Source organism: Sciurus carolinensis, chromosome 9 (genome assembly GCF_902686445.1).
Source record: "Sciurus carolinensis chromosome 9, mSciCar1.2, whole genome shotgun sequence".
NCBI lineage: Eukaryota > Metazoa > Chordata > Mammalia > Rodentia > Sciuridae > Sciurus > Sciurus carolinensis.
The window spans coordinates 19269382-19294720 of record NC_062221.1 but is presented as its reverse complement, the minus strand read 5'-3'; the positions used below and the strand labels follow the sequence as shown (position 1 = coordinate 19294720).

The 25339-nt window shown below is 38.8% G+C and overlaps 1 protein-coding gene across 4 annotated transcripts in view; it reads left to right on the top strand.

The window, feature by feature from the left end:
- The window catches only part of Il20rb (interleukin 20 receptor subunit beta), a 114838-nt gene extending 92320 nt beyond the window's left edge, over nucleotides 1-22518 (top strand). For all 4 annotated transcript variants that reach the window (XM_047565319.1, XM_047565320.1, XM_047565314.1 and 1 more), the window contains one exon: nucleotides 22360-22518. In XM_047565319.1, coding sequence (XP_047421275.1) covers nucleotides 22360-22503 — 144 coding nt within the window. In that variant the 3' untranslated portion in view covers nucleotides 22504-22518. The remainder of the gene's footprint in view (nucleotides 1-22359) is intronic.
- Nucleotides 22519-25339: the final 2821 nt, after the last annotated feature.

The following is a 25339-nucleotide window of genomic DNA, read 5'->3' as shown; positions in this document are numbered from 1 at the left end:
TTTGAACTCAGTGTCTGGCTGCTTTCAAAGCCTTCACAGTTCCTGAAGAGGGGAGAACCAGAAGAGAAACCACCCTGTGGGCTGTAATGGCTCTCAGGCAGGTGGATTGGGACTTCAGCTGCCAGTTTCTGCTTTTGGTTGGAGTGAAACAGCAGATGTGGGTGTGAAGGAGACAGAAAGAAGGTAGGTGGTTTCTGGTTTATGGTGATTTCCCCAGGAAAAATTTCTAGTCACATCTCCTAAACCAATTTCATTACAGGATCTGTCATGAGGTTGGCACCTAAGTGGAATAAATAAGTGAATATTTCAATGAAGTATACACAGAAAAGTATCTGGAAGGTTATATAACCAATCCCAATAACAGTTATTACTGGGGAACAAGAGTGTGGGAAGGGAGAAACAGGAGGCTTTAGTTACTACTTACATGCCTCAGTTTTATTTTTTTAAAAAACTTCTAGTCACATACAAACATAGAATAAAGTAACAGCACTTATGCTCAGTCCCAGCTTCAACGGTGATCAATTCATGGTTAAACTTGTTTGTTAGAACACCCCGCCCCCAATCCATTTGTCAACTTTCTAGCTTATTTTAAAGAAGCTCTCCAACACTATAGCCCTTTACCACTAATGCATCAAGTTAGAAAAGAAAAATCGTGTTCTAATATGAAAAGGCGAGAGAACTTAATTTGGCATCCATGATAATTCAAATAGGATTGGAGTTTCCATTGTTTATTTATTTATTTTTCAAATGCATTGATTCTCATCCCTGGATAATCACTGGAATTTCCCAGGAAACTTTTTAAACATGTCGACTCCAGAACCAACCAGGACCCAGGAATCAGAAATCTCCATGGTGGGTCCAGGAATCTCTGATTATAAAGTACTCCAATATGTTTCTGAGGATGAGCCACATATGAGAATACTTGGTCTACTTAAGATAAACTGTTTCAAGAACCTTCCAGCACTTTGGAAAGACTTAATTCCATATAAGCAGTTGATACGCTAATTACAAATTTGCCTTATCTAGTCATTAAATTAGGTTCCCTAAGGACTACTTTGAATCTTTTGGATTAAAGGAGTAGTTGAAAGTAGTTAACCTAGTTCTGATTAGTATATAGCTATAACATAAAAACCCCTCATTTTCTTAGAATAGCCTACAATTCATACTTATTACCAATGTAATACTAGTCTTTGCTATAATTAGTGCAAAAAAATATGCCTGATGTTTGTCAGTAGATTCCCTTATTTTAACATGAGAAAATGGAATCTCAAGGCAATTAAAAAAATTGGCCTGAGGATGTGTAGGACAAATGGTAAACCTGTGCTTGCTGTGGTAGGCACTGATTTGCCAATGGCAAATAATAGGGATTCCAGTGTTCCAGGAACTTAGGGCATAGTGAAGGAGTCAGACAGGTAGTGTGGCCCTAACTCTCAGTCAATAGAATCCAGAGATCTGCAGACTAGGGTGGGTGACAACGGAAATAGTGCACTGATTTTATTACACAAATTCAGGTGCCCAGAAGTGAAACCGTTTTGCTGTCTTCAGAATGGAACTTAATTTCTATCTTGAGTTCTTATTCCTATGGGAAATGAATGATTTTAACAAAACATGTGGTCAGTTCAGATTTCCTGCCCGCTCCCCTTCCGTGGGATTGCAGTTGAGTTCTGGGGGTCAGGTGGGCATCAGAATGCAAAGGCATTCTAGTGTCGTGTTCTATCTGGCCTCTCCTGAGCACTTCATGTCCATCTGAGCCCTAAAGGCTGAGCCGTGTAGAATGCAGCTGTGTCTGTCCTGACCACAAAGTTTGTCCCAGACAGTTGGCTGTTCTGTGCACTGTGCTCAGAAGCTTGAGAACTCTAGAAGGCAGCTCGGGGCCTATCCTCTGAGGACCCCAGGTGACCATTTTCAATTTTACTTTCTTACACATTACCGGACTTAGGGAGATTTGATGGTTTTGTGGAGTGTTGATCACTACCTGGGAGTTGAGTACAGTCTCATCCTCAGACCTATACCAGAGTTCTCTTATATATCTTACTTCCAAAAGACTCTTGCATGCATTTGGGTGTATAGAGGTAGATGTGGGATGTGGGAAAGTAAATGGCAGGGCTACTCTTTCAGGGAGCCACCAGGATTCAAATTTCTTCCTTCACACTTAGTGCAATATCAGCTTTTGATATCCCAATATTCTTGTAGGGTACACTGATTTTTCAGTAGCATAATGCCAGCCTGTTTTTCTTTGTTCTCCTCTTTTGTTTGCCTCAGTTTTCTGAACTATAGAATATTCAGAATATTATCTGGTTTACTTTGGTTGGGAATTGGAATAAAATTATCTTTGCATGACCACAAGAATTCTTTTTTTTAAAACATAGTTTATCATTTGCATTTATTTAAGCTTAACTGAACAACAAAAAAAATCTGCTTCATATACTAATAGTGCTCACTGAAATGTAAATACCAGTAAGTGACACGTGGAGAAGTAAATGGATAAACTGAAAAAAGAAAAATGCATTCCCTTTATATAGCCATTTGTCTTCTGATAGCATGAGCAGAAGAATTCCTTAAAAAAACTTTTTTTTTTTGGCTCAACCTAGGGGTACTTTACCACTGATCCACATCCTCAGTCTTTTTTTTTTTTTTTAAATTTGAGACAGGATCTCACTAAGTTGCTGAGTGCCTTGCTATGTTTCTGAGGCTGGTCTTGAATTTGTGATCCTTCTGCATCAGCCTCTCAAGTCCACCTGAGATTACAGGTGTGCATTGCTGCATCCTGCTTTAAATCTTTTTATTGATAGCATAAATTGTGCCTTGACTTATTCACAGTTCAGAATGTCAGTGCTGCCCAGACAAGACCAATGGGAGTGCATTTGAGGTTGAACAGATTGGGTTTATTACTCAGTGCAGTGCAGGGTTGCATATACCACAGGAAACTGGGGGTATTGTTAGTAAGAGTTAGAAAGGACTTGTAGGATTTGGGCTTGTGTTAAGAGGTCTTGGAAAGGCTTTAAGGAAATGGGGTATTGCTCTAGATTGGATGCTTTCAGGAAGTAGGGTAATTGTGATTGAACCTCTTGCACATTTGATCTAGGAGGAATGACTAGGTAGAGGCTAAAACAATAGCTGGTAAAGAGGCAGCAGTCGCTGGTATTAGCTAGGAGAAGCAGATGTTAGGTATTTTTGCGGTTTTGGCAACAATCATGTTCTGTGTTCAGACATGCCTATGAAGTGGTCTTGTGTTTGTCTGATCCATCATGATCTCAGAGGAGCTTTGTCTAGTATTGATGTTCTGCAAAATTAGTTAGGTTTAACAGGCTGCCTTTCTGTAAGTGCCAGGCCAGCTCCTCCAAAACCAGGGCCAGGTTGATAGCATTTAGCCAGTTTCCGATTATCAGGGGCAGTTCTTCTCTTTCTTGGTAATATGAGCAAGCTCTGAAATCTAGGTTTGTGTTCTCCAAATGAATTTTAGAAATACAAAAGTCATGAATAAGGCACTTATGATTTCCTATGTTCTCAAAGTATAGCTCCTCAAAATGCGGGGAGCTTTGAGGTATTGGGAAATTCTGCAGAAATTGCATCAATTAAAATACAAAAACATTGCCCCATCTTCCCAGTAATCTTACCAGATGGTTGGTGCTGTGACAGAGGAAGAACTGTGAAGGGGGACTGTAACACAATCTCCTCCTGGAATAGATGACCTTTGAAGAAGCCCTTTCCAGCAGAGAAAGGGAGAGGGAAGAAAAGGACCTCTAGGCAGAAAGTAAAACAGGCATTTTTTTGTGTTGGGGGGAAACAAGTCAGACATAGGGTTTCCCTTGCTCACAGTCCCTTTTTAAAAAACAACAACAACAACAACAAACAAAACAAAACAAAACAAAACAAAAAACAGCAAGGGATCCCATCCTGCTTGTAGTTCACAGAATAGAAAAGTGCTTACTAACCACAGGGCAGTCAAGTGGTGGGTTGTCAGCAACCTGGGAGGTTAACCTGCACACAGAGAGGAACTGGGCCAATCAGATTCTCTCTTACGACCTTGGACTAGGAAACACCAAGACAGAGAGGCTGTGAGGAGCCAGGGTGGAAGCTGAAGGACCGTGTGAAGGGGAACCTTGAGGAAGAGTGGGAGCTCAGAGGGGCCATGGAGAAGCAGAGTTATGAGGAAGTGGGGACCCAAGGCAGAGAAATGACAGTGGGGCAACTGTGACAGACAAGTTACAGAGGGAAGCTACCCGACAGCAACTGAGGGCTATGATCCTGGAGTGGCAGAATGAAGTCGCGCTCTCTGGTGGTTCCCCCTTTGATGCAGTTGGGACCTGACTTGACCAGACTCTCTGGTCCTGGACTCCTAGCCGTTTCCTCTTTTCACCACTTCACATACATCCTTTCACTGGTCTTCCCCCCACTCAAGTTTAAGTTCTTTGAAAGAAACTAAAGTGAGAGTAGAGGGGAGCAAGAACAGATCAGGTGAGTGCTGACTACTAAGACCTAGGTTTATAAATGTTCCAAAAGAACTCATTCCATTTTGAGTGACAGACAGCCCAACTCAACCTGACTCAAGACCAAACAGCCATGTATGATCTCTCGTAACTGAAAAGGCTGGGGGTATCAGCTTCCGGCATGCTGGATTCAGGGCCTCAGAGATGTTGGTGAGCTCCGTCTCTTTCCATTTCTGCTCAATTTTCTCTGTGTTGTCTTCCTTCAGGCAGGTTCTCCTCTAGATTCTTATCCTCTGGCTTCACACTAAAACAACTGGCTGCAAGTCTCTGCAAGGGAGCCTGACTATAGCCATCTTGGGCCTGCCCTGTAGTCATTTATTCATTTAGTTGTTCATTGCACTTTCTTCCTCTTAGAAATGGAAGCTTCTTTGAGTAAAATTAGAAACCACTGAGGGACTGGAATATAGATGTATCCCCAGACCTTAGTTGACATTAAATATAATTGGTTATAAAAATATAGTTCTAAGAAGGGGAAACACATTGTTTCTGATAAAGGGAAGCATACCAGCACATCGGGAGAAAGATATTATTTTGTGATTTGCTCAACAAATGTGTTTCTCTAATTCAGTGGTTTTCCAAGTATGGTGCTTGGACCAGCAATGTCAGCAGCATCCAGGAACTTGGGAATGCAGACTCTTATCCCCTCCCCAAACCAATGAATCTAACACTCTGGATAGGGTACTCAGACATCTGAGTTTCCTCAAACCCACTAGGTGACTGATGGATACTCACATGTGAGAGTCAACATGTGAATGTTGTGCTCAAGTGCTTATTATTGCATTGAAGCCTCCATCTTCTTTAGCAGTCCTCAGCAACCAGCAAATGCCTGTGACCCATTTCTTGGTCTTCCCCAGGTCCCTGGTCTTTTTATTATACTGCAGTAGGGATGCCAGAGCTGTCTCTCACCAGTTATATTCTCATCTCACTTGTCTTTAGGAAGATGATGGTTATTTTTGGAGGATACATTCTGTTAGAGTTCTTTTCACCTTCAGACTTGGAGTAATTAAACATAAATGCTCTTCTACCTTTTTTTAAAACTGTAAATCTTTGTCAGTGTTGTCAGGCAAAAAGATATAAAATATAACTATACAGTTTCTTGATTACTATGTAACTTACCATCTTGTTAGGAGTAGAAATTTCAGTTCTATCTGGTAAATATAATCAAAATTTCTAATTCCCTATAACACATTTGTTTTTGTCTTCCCTCTTGAGATCCGTACACTAATTTATGAGGATATTTTCAGAACAACTAGCTTTGTTCTGAACAACTAGCTTTGTTCTGAACAACTAGGCACTTTATGCTTTCCAAATTGTTTTCCTAAAAGCAAACATAGTGAACCATATTATTAAGAGAAAATGCAAAATCAGATTATTGTCTATCAGTTTCAAAGACAAATGAGAGACTCAGTGTTTTGATTTTTACTTAGGTTTATCATATTACATAGACTCACCTAAATCTTATTACACTGTTGAAACACCTTTGGGGATTCTATATTTATCATATTAAAAATGTTGACCAATGCCAAGTAGAATATCACATGTGTGATTTTTCTTCTTTAATTCACCATACCTAATGAAGATTGTGTACAGTAGCTACATTATAAATTTTGAAATTGGATAGACCAATTTCTCTCACTCTCTTCTTCCAAAGTAGTTATTTTAAATTCTTGTGTTCTATATAAATTTCAGCATAAATTCTTTTTGGAACTTTAGTAGGAATTACATTAAGCTATATATAAATTTAGAGAGAACTGACATATTTATCACACTGAATTTTCCAATCCATGAAATGGTATGTTTTCCCATTTATTTAGATCTTCTTTGATACCATTCATCTGTTTTGTGAACTTTTCAGTATACAAGTCCTATACATATTTCTTTAGATTTATACCTATTTATTTGAGAGATTAGAAATCATATTGTATTTTTAAATTTGTTGCCAAAATGTTAATTGCTGGTATATAAAAGTATAATTAAGGACTGGGGAGATAGCTCAGCTGGTAGAGTGCTTGCCTTGCAAGCACAACACCCTGAGTTCGATCCCCAGTACCGCAAAAAAAAAAAAGTATAATTAAAATTTCTATGTTTATCGTGTCTCCTATAATCTTGTGGAACTCATTTATTAGTTCTTGAAGTATTTATTATTGAGATTCCTTGGAATTTTCTATGTAGATAATTGTATCATCTGAAAATAGGAACAGATTTATTTCTTCTTTTCTGATCTATACGTATTTTACTCCCTTTTTTTGCCTTATAGCTCTGGATAGAACTTACAGCATTCTGTTTACTAAGAGTGGTGAGAACAGGTATCAGTGCCTTGTTCCTAATCTTATGGGAAGAGCATTCAGTATCTTACCATTAATTATGCTAGAAACCTTAGGTCTATTAGTATTTTTTAAAAATTTATTTTATTGTAAACAAATGGGATACATCTTGTTTCTCTATACATGAAGTAGAGGCATACCATTTGTGTAATCATACATTTACATGGGGTAATGGTGTTTGATTCATTCTGTTATTTTTTCCTCCCCTGCCACCCCTATTTTCCCCTCTATACAGTCCCTCTTCCCTCCATTCTTACCTCCCTCACACGCCCCATTATGTGTCATCATCCACTTATCAGTGAGATCATTCATCCTTTGTTTTTTTTGAGGTTGACTTATCTCAAAAACATGATATTCTCCAGTTTCATCCATTTGCCTGCAAATGCCATAATTTTATTTTTCTTTATGACTGAGTAATATTCCATTGTATATATATACCACAGTTTCTTTATTCATTCATCAATTGAAGGGCATCTAGGTTGGTTCCACAATCTGGCTATTGTGAATTGAGCAGCTATGAACATTGAGGTGGCTGCATCACTGTAGTATGCTGATTTTAAGTCCTTTGGGTATAGGCCACGGAGTGGGATAGCTGGGTCAAATGGTGGTTCCATTCCAAGTTTTCTTTTTTCTTTTTTCTTTTTTTTTTGTGGTGCTGGGGATTGAACCCAGGGCTTTGGATTTGCAAGGCAAGCACTCTACTGACTGAGCTATCTCCCCAGCCCCATTCCAAGTTTTCTAAGGAATCTCCACACTGCTTTCCTGAGTGGCTGCACTAATTTGGAACCCCACCAGCAATGTATGAGTGTACCTTTTCCCCCACATCCTCGCCAACACATATTGTTGCTTGTATTCTTGATATTCACCATTCTAATTGGGGTGAGATGGAATCTTAGGGTAGTTTTGATTTGCATTTCTCTTATTAATAGAGATGTTGAACATTTTTTTCATATATCTGTTGATTGCTTGTAGATCTTCTTCTGTGAAGTGTCTGTTCATTTCCTTAGCCCATTTGGATTGGATTATTTGTATTCTTGGTGTAGAGTTTTTTGAGTTCTTTATAGATTCTGGAAATTAGTGCTCTATCTGAAGTATGAGTGGCAAAGATTTTCTTCCACTCTGTAGGCTCTCTGTTCACATTGCTTATAGTTTCCTTTGCTGAGAGAAAGCTGTTTAGTTTGAATCTATTCCAGTTATTGATTCTTGCTTTTATTTTTTGTGCTATGGGAGTCCTTTTAAGGAAGTCTGATCCTAAGCTGACATGCTGAAGATTTGGACCTACTTTTTCTTCTATAAGGTGCAGGGTCTGTGGTCTTATTCCAAGGTCCTTGATCCATTTTGAGTTGAGTTTTGTGCAGGGTGAGAGATAGGGGTTTAATTTCATTCTGCTGCATATGGATTTCCAGTTTTTCCAGCACCATTTGTGGAAGAGGCTATCTTTTCTCCATTGCATATTTTTGGCCCCTTTGTCTAGTATGAGAAAATTGTATTTATTTGGGTTTGTGTCCGTGTCCTCTATTCTGTACTATTGATCTATCTGTCTATTTTGGTACCAATACCATGTGGTTTTTGTTACTATTGCTTTGTAGTATAATTGAAGTTCTGGTGTTGCAATATCCCTTGCTTCACTCTTCCTGCTAAGGATTGCTTTAGCTATTCTGGGTTTCTTATTCTTCCAGAGGAATTTCATGATTGATTGCTCTATTTCTGTAAGGTACATCATTGGGATTTTAATTGGAATTGCATTGAATCTGTATAGCACTTTAGGTAGTACGGCCAGTTTGACAATATTAATTCTTCCTATCCAAGAACATGGGAGATCTTTCCGTCTTCTAAGGTTTTCTTTAATTTCTTTCTTTAGTGTTCTGTAGTTCTCATTGTAGAGGTCTTTCATCTCTTTTGTTAGGTTGATTCCCAAGTATTTTATTTATTTTTGAGGCTATTGTGAATGGAGTAGTTTTCCTAACTTCTCTTTCTGAAGATTCATCACGTATGTATAAAAATGCATTAGATTTATAAGCATTGATCTTATATCCTGCTACTTTACTGAATTCACTTATGAGTTCTAAAAGTTTTCTGGTGGAATTTCTTGGTTCCTCTAATTATAGAATCATGTCATCAGCCAATAGGGATAGTTTGAGTTCTTCTTTTCCTATTTGTATCCCTTTAGTTTCTTTGGTCTGTCTAATTGCTCTGGCTAGAGTTTCAAGCACAATGTTGAATAGAAGTGGTGAAAGAGGGCATCCCTGCCTTGTTCCAGTTTTTAGGGTCTATTACTATTTTTTGAGAATTTTTCTTTTAAATCATGAGTGAGTATTGGATTTGTATTGATTAATATGATCATGTGATTTTTCTTTAACTTGTTACTGTAGTATGCAAGTTAATTTTGCATATTGAAATAGCCTTGTAACCCTCATTTGGTCATTGTATATCATTCCTTTTATATACTACTTAATTTTATTTGCAAAATTATGTTAAAAATTTTCACATCTATACTAATGAAGGATATAAGTTGGTCATATTCAGGGTATTGGAGTAATATTAGCTTCACAAAATGAATTGGGATGTGTTCCATTCACTTCTGTTTTCTTGAAGAGATTGAGTACAGTTGGTATTAGTTCTTTAAACACTGCTAGAATTTTCCAATGAAACTATCTTGAGAAAGTGGGACAGTTTATCTGTTGTCATATCTGTGTGTGGAATTGTTCACAATATTTTCTTATGTCTGCAATGTCTGTTGTAATATCACCTGTTTAATTCCTGATATTGGTAATTTGTGTATTATTTTTAAATTGATCTTTTAAAGAACCAGCTGTTTGATTTCTGCTCTCATCTTTATTATGCCTTCTTTCTTTGGGTTTATTTTTCTTGTCTTTTTGGGTTCTTGAGTTGGGAGCTTAGATTATTGATTTGAGACCTTACAGCTTTTCTAATGTATACAATTAGTACAGTAAGAGTTCCTCGAAGCACTGCTTAGCTGTGTTCTACCATTTGATATGTTGTACTTTCATTTTCAATCAGTTCAATTTATCTTTTGATTTCTTTAAATACTTCATCTTTGATTCATTCAAAATTTGGAAGTGTTTTGTTTGAAGACTTTTCTGTTATCTGTTATTGAATTTTAGTTGCTTACCTTGTAGTTAAAGGCACTCTCTATGATTTCTTTTAAGTTTGTTAAAGGCCCATTGCAAAATAAAAAAAAAGGATAGGAATATAGCTCAGTGGTAAGGACATAGTCTACCTTGGTATATATTCCATGAACACTTGAAAAACATATATTCTATTATTGGGTGGAGTGTTCTATAAATATTGATGAGATTCTGTTGAATGGATGTGTTGTTGAGTTATTTTATGTCCTATTTTTTATCTAGCTTTCTCATCAATTGCTGAGAGAGGATGACTGAAGTCTACACTGTTGTAGATTTGTCTAATTTTGCTGCTCTGCTCTTGGGTACATACATACCTAGGATTACTATGTCTTCTTAGAGAACTGTCTCTTTTATCATTATATAATGCCACTTTCTGGTTTTGGTAGTTTTCTTCATCTTGAAGTCTACTTTACCTGATATTAATATAATCACTTCTGTTTTCTTTGATGGATGTTTGCATGATACATACCCTTTTACTTTCAACCTTATTATATCCTTATATTTGAATTGAACTTCTTGTGTACAGCATATTGTTGAGTGATTTTTCTAGATCCATTCTCTTTTAATTGGTGTATTTAAACACTTTACATTTAGTATCATTATTTATATTCTGTCAATTAAGTCCTCCTTTTATTTGCTTATTTGGTTTTGTTTTCTGTTATCTTTTTTTCATTTCTCTGTACTGTCTATCTGTGGGTTTCATGAACACTTTTTAAAAAACAGAATATTTAAGAGCTTTTATGTTCACAGAAGCATTGATTAGAAGGTACAGAGAGTTCCAAGACATCTCCAGCACCTATACATGCATAGCTTCACACATTATCAACATCTCCCAGAAAAGGGAGATGCAAGCTGGTATGAATTTATTGTTTCCTTCCTTCTTTCTTTCCTTCCTTTGCAGTACTGGAGATTAAACCAAGGAGTGCCTTACCACTGAGTACATCTGCATCACTTTTTATTTTTTATTTTGCCATGGGGCTTACTAAGTTGCCCAGGCCAGCCACATCCCACCTGCCCCAGTCTCCCAAGTTGCTGGGATTATGAGTGTGCTTCTCTGCACCTAGTGTTTGGTATGGATTTCTTGGGCTTTAAACTATTTAAGATTTGGTTATTATCTTAGTCAACTGTTTTGCTGCGGTGACTAAAAGACCCAACCAATACAATTTTAGTGGAGAAAAAGTTTATTTAGGGGCTCATGGTTTCAGAGGTCTCAATCCATAGACAGTAGATTCCATTCCTTGGGGTTCAAGATGAGGTTGAACATCTGGTGTGGTAGAGAGAAGTAGCTCACAGGATAATCAGAAAGTAGAGAGAGACTCCACTTGCCAGATACAAAATATATACCCCAAAGCCGTGCCCCCAATGCTCTACCTCCTCCAGCCACACCTCTCCTGTCTCCAGTTACCATTCAGTTAATCTCATCCAGGATTAATTCACTGATTAGGTTAAGGCTAATTAATTATCAATAATTTCTCCTCCAAATCTTCTTGCATTGTCTCACATGTAGTTTTTAGGGGACTCCTCACATCCAAACCATAACAGTTATTTTCTAAAACCTGTGGTTTTATGACTTTTGCCAAATATGAGAAATTTTCAGCTGTAATTTATTTGCATACTTTAAAAAATATCCTACCTTTTTTCTCCTCTCCTTTCATGACTCTGACAATGTGTTTTAGTCTCATAGGTTCCCAAAGCTCTTTTTTTCTATTGTGTGTGTGTGTGTGTGTGTGTGTGTGTGTTTTAGATTGGGGAATTTCTATTGTTGTACCTTTCAGTTCATTGCTGCTTTCCTATATTTCTTCTGTTTTTCTGTTGAGCCTACCTACTGAGATTTTAATTTTGATTATTGAAATTTTTCAGCTATAAAATATCAATTTGATTTTGCTTTACATCCTTTGCTTATTTCCTGAGAATTTCTATGCCTTTGCTAAGGATTTCTATTTTGTCCTAGTTTCATGTGTTTTTGTAATTGGTCTTTGAAGTATTTTTATTATGGCTGTCTTAAAATTGTTAGATAATTCTAACATCTCTATTACCTTGTTTTGTCATCTTTCATTGTCTTTTAACATTTAGTTTAAGAGTATAGCTTTTTCACATTTTTATCAGATTTTTTTTGGGTGTTTTGTTTTATTTTTTTGCTGCTGTTAACAATGAGCTTGTGTGCCACATTCTGGGACCTGAGTCAGGATGGCACTGATGAAGGGTCATATTCCACCGAATAAAAAACTTACACTGAAAATCCTCTTTTTAACTTCTAGTTAACACTCAGCTGGCCTTGTGTCTCCCAGTTGGGTCCTTTTATTTATTTCCCTTTCCAGAGAATAGGACCTCACTCTTTTGCTGGGGTTTAGGAAGGGGTATCTTCAGGAAGGGGGAAAGGAAGAGAAGTCTTAGGAGGTCAGTTACTTCTTAGGCAGACTTTCAACTAGCCATGTTATTTCTAGCATCATCTAGTATCTCTTTCTTCTTTCAGAGTTACCTGAATTCTAATTTCTGAAACTTTTAAGGGCTTTGTGGCATGAGTTTCATTGAAAATTTGCTTGTTTTTAGTCATTGTCCCAACACCCCAAATCACTGGTTTATCAGTCAGGTGTCTCCAGAGAAACAGAAACCTTAAGAGTGGATTTATTAGATTAGTTCACATGATCAGAGAGGCTCAAAAGTTCCACAATAGCCAGTTACAGAAGAGCCAGAGAGCTGCTAGATGCGGTTTTAGTTGACTTTTTCGCTGCTGTGACCAAAAGACCTGAAAAGAACACTTTTAGAGAAGGAAAAGTTTATTTAGGGCTCACAGGTTCAGAGGTTTCAGTCCACAGACAGCAGGCACCATTGCTGTGGGCCCAAGGTGAGGCAGAATATCATGGCAGAAGGGCATGGTGGAGGACTACAGCTCAGGACATGGCACTAGGAATGAGAGAGAGAGAGAAAGAGAGACAAACAGAGAGAGAAAGAGAGACACTGTGTTCTCTAAGGACAAAATATATACCCCAAACCCATGTCCCCAGAGACTCACCTCCTCCAACCACACCCTACCTGTCTATACTTACAACCCAGTCAATCCATTCAAGTGGATAATGCACTGATTAGGTTAAGGCTGTTATAACCCAATTATTTTACCTCTTAACTTTCTTGCACTGTTTCACACATGAGCTTCTGAGAGACACCTTATAGCTAAACCATAACAGATGTTCAGTCCAAGAAACTGGAAGTCTCAGAACCAGAGAGAGTCCAATGATGCCACCTCAGTCTGAGGCTGAAGGTCCAAACCTCCTCTGGAGAGCTGCTGGAATTCCATGTTCAAAGGTTAAGAACCTGAATCTGATGTCCCAAGTGCAACAGCAGCAGAAAAATGAGAGAGAGAGAGAGAGAGAGAGAGAGAGAGAGAGAGAGAGAGAGAGAGAGAGAGAGAGAGAGTGTGTCAGAGAGCAAGTTTCTGTTTTTATGATTCATCTGGATCCCCAGCCTATTGGGTGGTGCTTCCCACATTCAGAGTGGGTTCCCCACTCAGTTTGCAGACCCACATGCCACTCTTCTCTGGAAAATCCTCAGACATACTCAGAAGTGTGTTTTACTGATACTCTAGGCATCCTTCAACCTGGCCAAGTTGACACCCAAAATAAGCTGGGTGCAGCGGCACATACCTGTAATCCCAGTGACTTGGGAGGCTGGGGCAGGAGGATCACAAGTTCAAAGCCAGTCTCAGGAACTTAGTGAGGCCCTAAGCAATTTAGTGAGACTCTGTCTCTAAATGAGAAATAAAAGAAAGGACTGGGGGATGTAGCTTAGTGGTTAAGTGTCCCTGGGTTCAATCCCAATACCAAAACAACAAACAAACAAACAAATAAACACACATCTAACCATCACAGCTGGCATGCAACAGTCAGTATTCTTTTGTGTTTTTGCTGGTTAGTCCATACAACTATCTGGTTTTCACCTTACTGATTATTATTTACTGCTCTCTGCATTGGTTTCTCTCCCCTTTTCTTGTCTTTGAATGTTTGTGTATGTTTAAAATTCTATATTATAATTTGAGTGGAGAGTCTGAAAATGTTTATGCAAATGTTCAATCTACCACTGTAACCAGAAGTCTTTCCTATGTGTTGATTTCACTATCCTGTTTTTTCCATCTTCCAATTTCATGATCATGCTCTTGCAAACATCTTCAACGCACTTGTCCTTCTCTCTTTCATTTCCCCATGGTTGTCCCAAGCCTGGCTAAACTCAGTTGCCTGTCTTCTTCATGCTTATATTAGAACAGACTATTGCTAGAAAAAATGCATTCAGGCTGACTCGTTACACTTGAAGTTTGTGATCCCTGATTTTAAATAGGCATAGGACATTGAAATCTTGCCCTTCTCCCTACCAGGTTTCCTTTTTACTCTCTAAGGTGACTTCTATTTTCTCAAACTTCCTGTAACATCCCCCTTCCTCTTCTGTTGGTAAGTGACCTCATTGCCTCCTTCAGGAACATTCTCCTTTCTCGAGCTCAGACCTTCAAACCTCTCCACTCTCACATTCACGTTCTTTGTTTTCTGCTGTAGTGAAAGACGCATCCTTAGTGTGGGCTAGAATACCTTCCCTTCGCCTTCCCGATAACTTTGTTCATGCAATCGTTTTGTTCTTGTTTCATCTTTGATTTCTCCCTTTCTGTTGGATCATTCTGTAATCATGCTGACATATTTCTCATCTCAAAGATTTGAGAAAGCAAAACAAGAACCTACCTTCCTTGATACAAATTCCTGCTTCTGTCACAACTCCATCTGTGCTCTTTGCCTGAGCAAAACTTCTTGAGCTGTTTACTCTGGCTGTCTTCATTTTCTTATCTGCCTTCTAAGAGCTAATATTAAATTAAAATTAAGTTATATCATGCAACATTTCAAATTGAAAAGTTCATTCGCTTTTCCATCTCTTGGCTTTTACCTGTGCTCTGCTATGGATACTGCTGTAGTCTTAATCACTAATGATCATGTTGTCAAATCTAATTTAATTACATCTTCCTTTTACTTGTTTCACTGTTGAGTTTGGTGACAACCTCGTTTTACTTCTACCCATCCTGCTTTTCCACTGGGGCTCCCTCATGTTTGGTAGGTGAGTGCAGGAGTCTTGCCTTCTTTCCTTTACCTACTTCGTCTCATCATGATCTTATCCAGTCTTGGCTTGGATGCCTCCATGTCTGATCATTTCCTACTTTATCTCTGCAGTGCTGACTCCTTCCCTGAACCCTAGGTCCAGGTGTCCAGTTGCCTTTTTGACATCTCTGTTCAGACATTTAAGTGACTCCCAGACTTAACAGCAGTAAGCACAGTTTGGGTGAACTCTGGATTTTTGACATCCATCCTCACCAGCTTCTCTCTATAACCTTTCCTGTTCAGTCTTCTGAATCCCTGTAAATTTTGTCTTCTCAGCTGCTTGACTTCCAGGCCCAGGCATAACCTTGATTCTAATTTTTCCTTCAATTCCATCCACAACATTAGTGCATCCTCTGAAATACATGTGGAGTGCATTGGCTTCTAATTTCATTGCTTCCATCTGGTTCAAGGCACTATTGAATGCCCTCTGTGGGACCCCACTGTTAACAGCCTTCTCTGTTTCTTCTCTTGACCCTCTACAAAGCCAGAATCTTTAGTTTAATATGGAAAAAGACGGAAACCTCAGAAAATACAGTAATAACAACCAGATACCCACCACCCTGAACGCACAAATGTAGACATGTGGTCAGGTGCCGCAGTTGAGGTAAGAGGATCAGAAGTTTGAGGCCAGCCTCAGCAACTTAGTGAGACCCTATCTCAAAATAAAAAATAAAAATGGCTGGGGGTGTGGCTTGGTTGTAGGGTGCCCTGGGTTTAATCCCTAGTGTAGCAAAACAAAACAAAAAAAGAACAAATGTTAACATGCAGGTGCATTCTATTTTACTTCAAATTTTATTTTTCTCAGGTCAAAATAATATTTTTGCATTGAACTCCTTATTGAACCCTCGTGCCAATCCCCCTGTCCCTTCTTTCCTGATGTCACCACTTTGGACTTGGTATTCAGAAAGAAGGTCACTATGGAATATGAAGATAGTTTGCTGGGGATTTGAACAATGAGAGGGAGAGAGTGCTATCTTGCCTGTCTATAATAAACAAGTAACTATACATAAGCAGGTTGTGGGGGAAAGGATATGATTTATAGGAAGCAAATGGAGAGGGCTGAGGATGGTCTAGGAAATCCTCTTTGAGGAAGGAGAGTGTGACCCTCATTCTGATGACTCAAGGATGAGCTGAGAGCTGGAAGTAGAACTGACCAGAGAGAAGATAAAAGCTTTAAGGCAAGTCAGAGCTTGGCTCTGTGTTCTCAGGTTCACAGGGCCTTTCTTGCCACGTTTTATGCTTTTATTTTCTATATTTGTATCAAATGTCTAGCATCATTATGTTTAGTATGGTTTTGCATATTTTATTTTTGACAGTGCTGAGAATTGAACCCAGGGCTTGTCAAGTGAGTTACATCCCCAGTCCGTGGTTTTGCATGCTTTAAATAATTTATATATCTAAGAGATCAAGCTTATTAGTTTTAAGAACCAAAGAGAATTACATTAATTTTACCAGCATGGGTCTTCTTGTTCCTCTATATTCTCCAACACTTGAGATTGCCTGACTTAAAAAATATTTGGCAATATAAAAGATGTTAGACAAGTATTCTTTAAAATTAAAAATCATTGAAAGGATTATGTTACATCCCATATTGCAGGGAGCAACCAACTAGCAAAATCACTGATATGTAAAGTCCAGTCTACCCATCTCCTAAATATTTTCATTTAAATTACAGTCAGTTATAAAATTATTGGATAATTTCATTGCTATTTATACCATTTTGACAGATTAATTTTGTCTTTAAAAAGGGAAGAGATCAGTGACTTATTTTAAAATTTAGATTTTTTTTATTTTTATTTTTTATTTTTGGTACAAAATAAATGATTGAACCCACTGGTGCTTAACCACGGAGTCACACCTTTAGTCCTTTTTATTTTATATTTTGAGATAGGGTCATGTTAAGTTGTTTAGAATCTTGCTAAATTGCAAAGGCTGGCTTCAAACTTGTGATCCTCCTGCCTCAGCTTCCTAATTGCTGTAATTACAGGTGTGCACCACCATGCCCAGCTAATTTTATTTTTAACTGATAAGTAAAAACATAAAATTATATACATGTGATGTTTTGATACATGTTCACATATACATAATGTTAAAACCAGTTTGAACCTGTCTGTCTTCTCAGACACTTATTTCTTTATGGTAAAGTTTTCAAAATCTTTTCTTCTAGTCTTTTGAAATACGTAGTACAAAGTTGAGCATGGTGGTGCATACCTGTAATCCCAGTGACCTGGGAGGCTGAGGCAGGAGGATGGCAATTTCAAGGCCAGCCTCATCAACTTAGTGATTCCCTCCCTCAAAATAAATAATAAAAATTAATAAAAAAAAAAGACTGAGGATGTAGCTCAGTGCTTAACACTCCTGGGTTCAATCCCCAACAACACCCCCAATAATAATATAAAGGTATCATTATCTATACCCACTGTAGAGGGCAGTAGGGCACCAGAACTTACTATTTCTATATAATTATAATTTAACCATTTTTCTTTTATCTATCAACCTATTCAGAAGGCAGATAACTGTCGCCCACTCAAGCCACGCTGATTAGCTGGGGCAGGGCACCTCAGCTACTCAGGTGCGTCAGTTGGGTGACTCTCATAGTATTTCTCAAGCTTGCTTGAGGGTCAGTATCGCCTAGGGTGTTGGTCAAAAGCACATATTTCCAAGTCACTTTCCAGGAAACTTGATGCATCTGGTTTAGAGAAGTGTTGGAAAATTGTTTTAAAATGATCCAAGCAACTTTTATTTTTAAAGCAAATTTGGGAAACACTATCCTACAAGAACTTTTGATGGAGGGACAGCTAGCGTGAACTTGAAAAAGAAGGTCCCTGGAGTTTTAGGGAGAAGGGCAGGGGATGCAAGGTGTTCCTTGCATATGCAACCAGTTCTTGTGACCAAATGTTATTTAGATGACTGAATAAGAAGCAGAAACGTGAGTATTCCACTAGCCAGGTTAGAAACAGGAAAAGGAAACACTATAGGCATTTTAAGAGAGAAAATTTATCCAGGAATTGGTAATAAGGGAGATGGATAGGGATTGGGAAACAACCAGAGGATGGTGAGATGAGTCCTAACTGCAGGAATCCACTAGCAGTTCCGCTGGAGGATCGGAAGTAGAACAAGGCAATCAAAACCAGGAGGCCTCTGAGGTCCTGCTTTGGAGCAGATCCCATGCTTAGAGACTCCCAGGCTTAGTCATTGGTGGGGGCACTGCTACACTGGAAGAGGGAGGAAGGGAGCAGGTGAGAGAGAGAGAGAGAATGAACAATGGCGTCCGCCCTCTCCAGTGGCTCTCCTTGGCTGAACCTAACTGGAATTCAGCTAGGAAGCCAGTGTGGGAATTGCAGATTGCAGGAGTTTATTCCCTGTGAAATAGAACAGAACACAGCTGGCCTGCACAGGACTGAGAGCCAACAGGCAAATACCCAGCTGGAGGCGCCAGTCAAAATAGCATCCTCACCCAAGGCAATCGGAGGTGGGAGAAGAGAGTAAGTCACCGTCCAAACTAGAGGCTGGTTAGTTTGGCGCTGTGCTCATTTTCCATAGAAGTATTGGTTCCCATTGTCCTGTATTGAAACCAGAGTTTTGAGATAAGACTAGATTCTCCACTTGGACAATTTCCTTCTGGGTTCTTGTCTTGCTAATTTGAAGAATAAAACCCACAGACAATAATTAAAAGGAAGAGTAAATTTAAGTGAGAAGAGATGGAACTCTCGCCATGCAGGAAGGGGTCAGGTAGCAGGAAAAACCCATTTTGCTGTGCTAGCTTAGGAGCTTATATGGTTTGGGGTGTGAGCTTGGATCAAAATCTACGTTAATAGGTGTTGAAAAGTATTAAGGCTATTGGTTGTGTCCTTCAGGCTGAATATTAATCCTTCTGTAACTCCCATCTGGGTTCATTCCCACCTTCCATTTTCCCACCTCTCTGGGACAGAGCAGTTGGCTGGTGTGTTCCCACAGGGGAACCTCTTGGTCTTTTACATTTGAAATAGGCCTTCATGATGCCCTTTAATATTCCTACTGGTTGGCCTCCTGTGTGATCTCTGCCTTTGAATAAGACCTCAATGGGGGCCCATCACTTTTGATTGCTGACCATTGACTATTCTCATTCGGTATGATATAGTTTACGATTTAACAAATGGAAAGAGGAGATCTATTATCCTTACTAAGTCAGAAGTAGTAGTCCTTGAAATGAGTCAGGATCACAGTCTTATTTTGAAAAGCTTACACATTTTTAAAACAAGTTTGAACTGGTTGTCAAGTATAAAGATTATGACATTTCACACAGAAACGAAGTTTCTCTTGAAAGATCAGGGAATTTGGTAACAATGGAGTTGCATGCCAAGGTGGCCACAGTCTAAAGCAGGACAGTGGCAGTCCTACCAGGGCATTTGATCTTCATGTGTCTTCCTGCCAGTGCATGCCTGGTCTGTGAGCATTTGCATTTTCTGCTAGCACTCTTAACAGACCATTTCATTTTAATACATAATTTTGTTAAGTTTTAGTTTTTAAGTTTATAAAATCAAAAAGAGAGTCATCCATGCCTGAGATAATTTGCTAGTGTTTGTGTGCCATATTGAGAGGGAATGACATGACAACACAGACAGGATGAGGAGGAGGACAATGAAGGACATGCCAATCACCAGGGGACAATATCTAGAGGTGACTACTGATCCTCTGGGAAGATATCAAATTCTTCTCTAGTTCTGTAAACTTAGCCTTTTAATGTGACCAAAATGTCACATAGTTGGGCTTTTGTTTTTTAAAAATTTGAGTCTAGTGTCAAATTTCTCCTAAGATCACATTTAACGCTCGAGTTCCTGCACCTCTCACCCTTACATGGAAAGGAAGGACCACTGGACTATGTGATCCTCTGACAGATTTCCTTAGTCGGCAAATAACCATCACACACTTAGAGAATAGCTTGATCATCCTGAACAGGAAGAAACTTCAAGAATCAACTTGTAGCTACCCGAACAGGAACTTTGATGAGGAACTCTTTGAAGATGCTTTTCCTTTACAGCAGCATAAAGTCATGAGTTGGTTTTGCTAGTAAGGTTTTAAGAACTGTTTGAGCATAGTTGACTAAATGGATGAATGGTTTACTGGCATTCTGTGGGAACAGATTAAAGTGAATTTGTTCTTGGCTTTTCAGTCTCAGAAAGGCTAAGTTCCTTACTGGGGATTTAGTCTCCGCTGCAGTGTGGCCTGATGTTAGTAGGATGGAGTGACCACAAGAGGCCGCCAGAGACAAAAGTATTATGCTATTGCTGACCTGAACACTCTGAAAACGGCATAAAAGGGAAAGAGCCAGAGATCTGAAGAAAGAAGAGGAAGGGATGAATTCACTGATGTAGGGTTGCAAATTCCTTTATAGTCTTGGGAGCAAAGCATTAAAATTACAGAACAAAACAAGATCTACCCACTATGTAACTAGAGTCTGCTTTAAAAGATTTTAGAGGACTTAAAAAAATGTTCTCTGCAGTAGTTTGTGATTTGCCTCCAGACCCTGGAAGCGTTTGTGGGTGAACAGACCCCTTCTTTTTGGAGACAATGTCTTTATCCAGCTCTAAGTGAAGGTAATCCCTGAGTTTTTACTCCTCAGAGTGCAGGTCAGGAAGATCTCAGAATGTTTCCTTCTATTTTCCTTAGTCTTGTCCTGAGACAATTCCAGCAGAAAGATGATATTCAATTTCAATGTACTTTAAATGTTCAGGAGCCACATAAATGGCAATACCTGTTTCTTTTTCTCTTTTCCCAAACTAAGGGGATTAGTCTGCAGTGACTCTGCTTTTATTTCTGCAATGTTAATAATACCCACAAGGTGAAAGAGCTTTTATAGAGTCTCTTGATTTTAAGATTTTAAAAATTGTTTCAAAATGCTTGCCTTGCAAGCATGAGGCCCTGGGTTCAATCCCCAGCACTGAAAAAAAAAAAAAAAAAAAGTTTCAAAATACTTGTTTGGATGATGGAAAATTAAATCTTTATACTTGTACTTTCCCAATAGTTTATGTTTAAAACATCTAAAATGCTAACTTTCCTTAAAATAAATGATTGCAAGAAGTCTTATGGCCCATGATGGACTATTTGAACTTTTTATTAAACAACATAGGGTTTTATCTTGGATTTTTTAAAACCCAGGAGCATAAAATAAGAATTACTTCTTTAAGGAAATGGAGCTCTTTCTATGTGGTGCAAAATCTCCCAATAAAAGCAGAGGAATTGAGACTATAAATAACCGCCCATACTAACACCCATAAGCAAGTCCAAAAGGGATCCAAAACCTAAGGCTGGTCAGTCTTCTTGGGTACCCAGAAAACTCAAAATAGATTCACCAGTGAGGGTGAAATAACTTGTCAGATTGGAAAACCGGGTCTAGACTGTGAGCTCCTGCTTCATTAATCATGTATATATGTGTATGATATGTATATATACACATATACACATGTATTACATACATACATATGATATAGTATAAAAGATATATTTTTCCTTCTTCTTTTCTTTTCTTTTTTTAATGAGAGCATTTAAAAAAGTTGTGTGGATGTGATACAGGTAATTGCCTAAACTTAAAAAGCAACAGCCCCACTGAACAAGAATCTCTGATAGTGTTTAACATGGGAAGCCATTTCCATGGAACTGAGGAAACGTTTTAATCTTAGGGAAGGGCAGGACACAGACCATAAGCAAGGTTAGGAATAAATGGGTATCGCCTGGTCAGAGGACTGGGGTCCTCCAGGGATCAGTGTTTTGATGCATGGGTAATAAATGACCAGAAAGAGACAAGAATGATGAACTCTGCAAATTTGTGGAAGACACCAATTGCACAGAATCCTCCAGTCCAAGGAACTCAAAAAGGAGGAGAGGAGGCTGAACCCAGCATCCAGTGTGTGAGTGTGTGTGTGTGTGTGTGTGTGTGTGTGTGTGTGTGTGTGTGTGTGTGTCAGGGGAGGGCGGGTAGGCGTGGCTGGGAAACTAGAGCTGAGTGGGCAAGCCAAGTTCAAAGTTACGGAAGAGGCTGCGCAGTGTGGAGGGCTGGTCGCGCGGGCTGCCTGCCTGCAGTGGGAAATGTAGCTCATCAGTTATCCACGACTGCCAGTAGGGGATCTGCGCGGCCTGGGTTCCAGAGCACAGATGGTTAACTCCCACTCCCCTACGTGCTCAAAGTTCCGTATAAACTGTTTAAAACAGATTCTTTTAGATAAAACAGAATGTTCTTGGGCTTTGATAGAATGTTCGAAAACAAAGGGAGTATTTTCTCTTTCACTAGGTTCACGGTTGTGAGCGCGCTGCTCATCTCGGAGAGGCCCGCGGCGTTTGCATTTGGAAGGGGCGCAGCAGATACCCGTGTCACCAGTGGATGACACGTGGGTCCCCTGGGAGCCAGGAGAGCGTGTCCAGGATCCAGCGCTGAGTTGTTCAAACTATTGCATCTTACTCTTTTTTTCCCTGATGTGTCTTGTGTCTTCCCTCCCCCTCTCTTTCACAAAATTTAATATACAGAAAAGAACTGAGAATAGTTTAACCATTGTTTCTGTATTAATATTAGCATAACATTTTTTGTAACAATATCAACATTTTGTTGTGTTCCTGTTAGGCTATTTTAAAAGTACATATGACATTTGATATTCAGTGGAAGACTGGTGGATTTCTCAAAATCCTTTTCTTTCCCTCCCTCCTTCCTTCCTTTCTCCTCCCCCACTACTAACCACATTCTAAAGTTCATACAAGTTCCTTTTTTTAATTAAATTTTAAAAAATTTGTTCTAGTTATACATGACAGTAGAATCATTTATGCATTTTGATAAATCATATATAAATGGGGTTTAATTTCTCATATTTCTGATTGTACATGTTGTAGGATCACATTGGTCATGCAGTCATATATGTAACATGTTCCTTTTGTCTGATATATTCTTACCACATTAGGGATGCTTGTTTCAAAAAGTAACATATGACTTTTTGCAGGGATTATTTACAAAACTTCACCTAAATGGTCACTGTGTATAAGTATGTTTCTGCAGATTGCTTTTGCCATTCAGTGTTATGATTTTGCATGATATTGCAGTGAGATAGATTCAATTTATTCATTTTAATTTACTGTTTTACAGTTCATTTTTAATATAATAGAATTAATTTAATTTCTTCACCTTTTGGTGGACATTTAGATTGTTTACAATTTTTCACTATTTATAAGCAATGCTGGAATAAATGTCCTTTGTGATTCCATGGAGCATATAGCTGAGAATTTTCTCCCAATACAGTAGCCACTAGACACATCACATTAAGTGTGTCTAGTCCAAATTGCACTATGCTTTAAGTGCAAAATACATGTTGGAATTTGAAGACTTAGCGTAAAAAAGAATATAAAACCACAATAATTTTAACACATGGACTGCATATTGAAATGATAATATGGCTATATTAGGTAAAATATATCATTAAAATTAATGTTAGCTGTTCTTTTTATTTTTAGTGTGGCTATTAGAAATCTTAAAATTATATATGTGACTTGCATTCATGGCTCACATATTGAACAGTACGGCTATTAGCCTGTTTTTCTAGGACGTGGGTTTTATGTATTCTCATTTTCTGTCCCATTCCTTCTTTTTACTCCTAATGGCAATTGATTTCTAGAGCCATTGCCTACCTATGAAGAGGTTCCTTTCATTGCAAACCCACCAATCATGTCAGTCCTTCTATAACCTTCCTTCCTAGGTTCTACCTGCCTTTTTAATTTCTGCAGGAGCCGGTGACTGCTAGGGATACTTGTGTGTTTTCAGATGCTCTGGATAGCCAAGGGGGATGCTTGACTAGTGGATAAGAGAGGTGCAACTCCATTATTTATGGAGTTTTGGGGTTATCACAGCACTCTGTTATGCCTTCTCAAAACTATTGGTTTGAGATTCTGCTTAAGGACACAGATTTAGTTCTAAGCTATCACACCCAAACTTACAGTATCTGTGAGTCAGCGTCTCTACCCAAGAAACTGAATAAATCTCTGAAATGCTAATCCATCTCTATGGAGCCCAATAGTCAAGGTTTCAAGGGAGAGGTTCCCCTCCCCTTCTCCCCCACGAACTCTTGCCATTATTCTCTAAGAAGGCAGGGATTTGAGACACTCTCAATCCTGCTTGAGACAGGGATTGGGTATGCACTATTCTCCCTGCTATCACAGCTGCCTAAAAGATGGCAGCTGAGCCAAGCTGGAAGGAGCCTCTGTTCCCTATAGTGGTGGCTTCCCCATGTGTGACACGGCTCCGCTCTCTCGGCATCACCATTTCCAATGAGAAAATAAATTGCCTCTGTGCAGTCGCATGCAAAGCAGAGAGCCCTTTTTGCCGGCCGGAGCCGGGAGGTTGATAGAGAGCTGGAGTTCTGCTCACCGATTGTGAGTGGGTAGAGCTAGGGATGATTTTTCATTGTCTGCTCAACTCCAAGCACACCCTCGTAGAGTGGGTCTCAAATTTGAAAACAAATCTTCATAGTGGCTTTTCCAACATGCTTGATTTTAGAAGGATGGAGCCGTTGCTCAAATTTTTCAAAAGCCCAGAAAGTTGAGTGACACTTCTTGTATCTTAGCAGAAATATTTCTACTTGACATTTAACACTCCTGTCTTCAACCAAAGCTTTGTTTACACAAAAGGAGGGACGGTACTGGGTTGAAACGGGGGCTTTATCCTTAGATGGAGCTAGATTTGAATTGCACCTCTGCCACTCTCATTAGCCCTGAAAACTTGGACGGGGCTGACCTGCATCTATAAAATGGGTACAACAGTAATACTTTATAGATTACTGGAATGATGCAAACTATTCTTACAACTGCTATTATAATGTAAACCAACTTGAAAAGAGTCCGTTGGATCAAGCCACTGGGAGCTTTGAAACCAAATGTCTGGTTAGTCCATTTGAACCAGTTGTTTTCAGGCTCTGAGATGTCTGCATCAAGAACTTTTTTTAAAAAATTAATTATTTATTTTTAAATTTTTTACAGACTGCATTTTGATTCATTGTACACAAATGGGGTATCCGTTTCCTTTCTATGGTTGTACACGATGTAAATTCACACCATTTGTGTAATCATACATGTACATAGGGTAATGATGTCTGTCTCATTCCACCATTTTTCATACCCCCCTCCTTCTCATTTCCTTCTACATAATCTAAAGAACTTGTTAACTCAGTCTTTCCAGAAGAGAGTCCTTCCTTTCACTTGAATCCCTGCAGTTCTGTTACGTGCCACTAGATGTA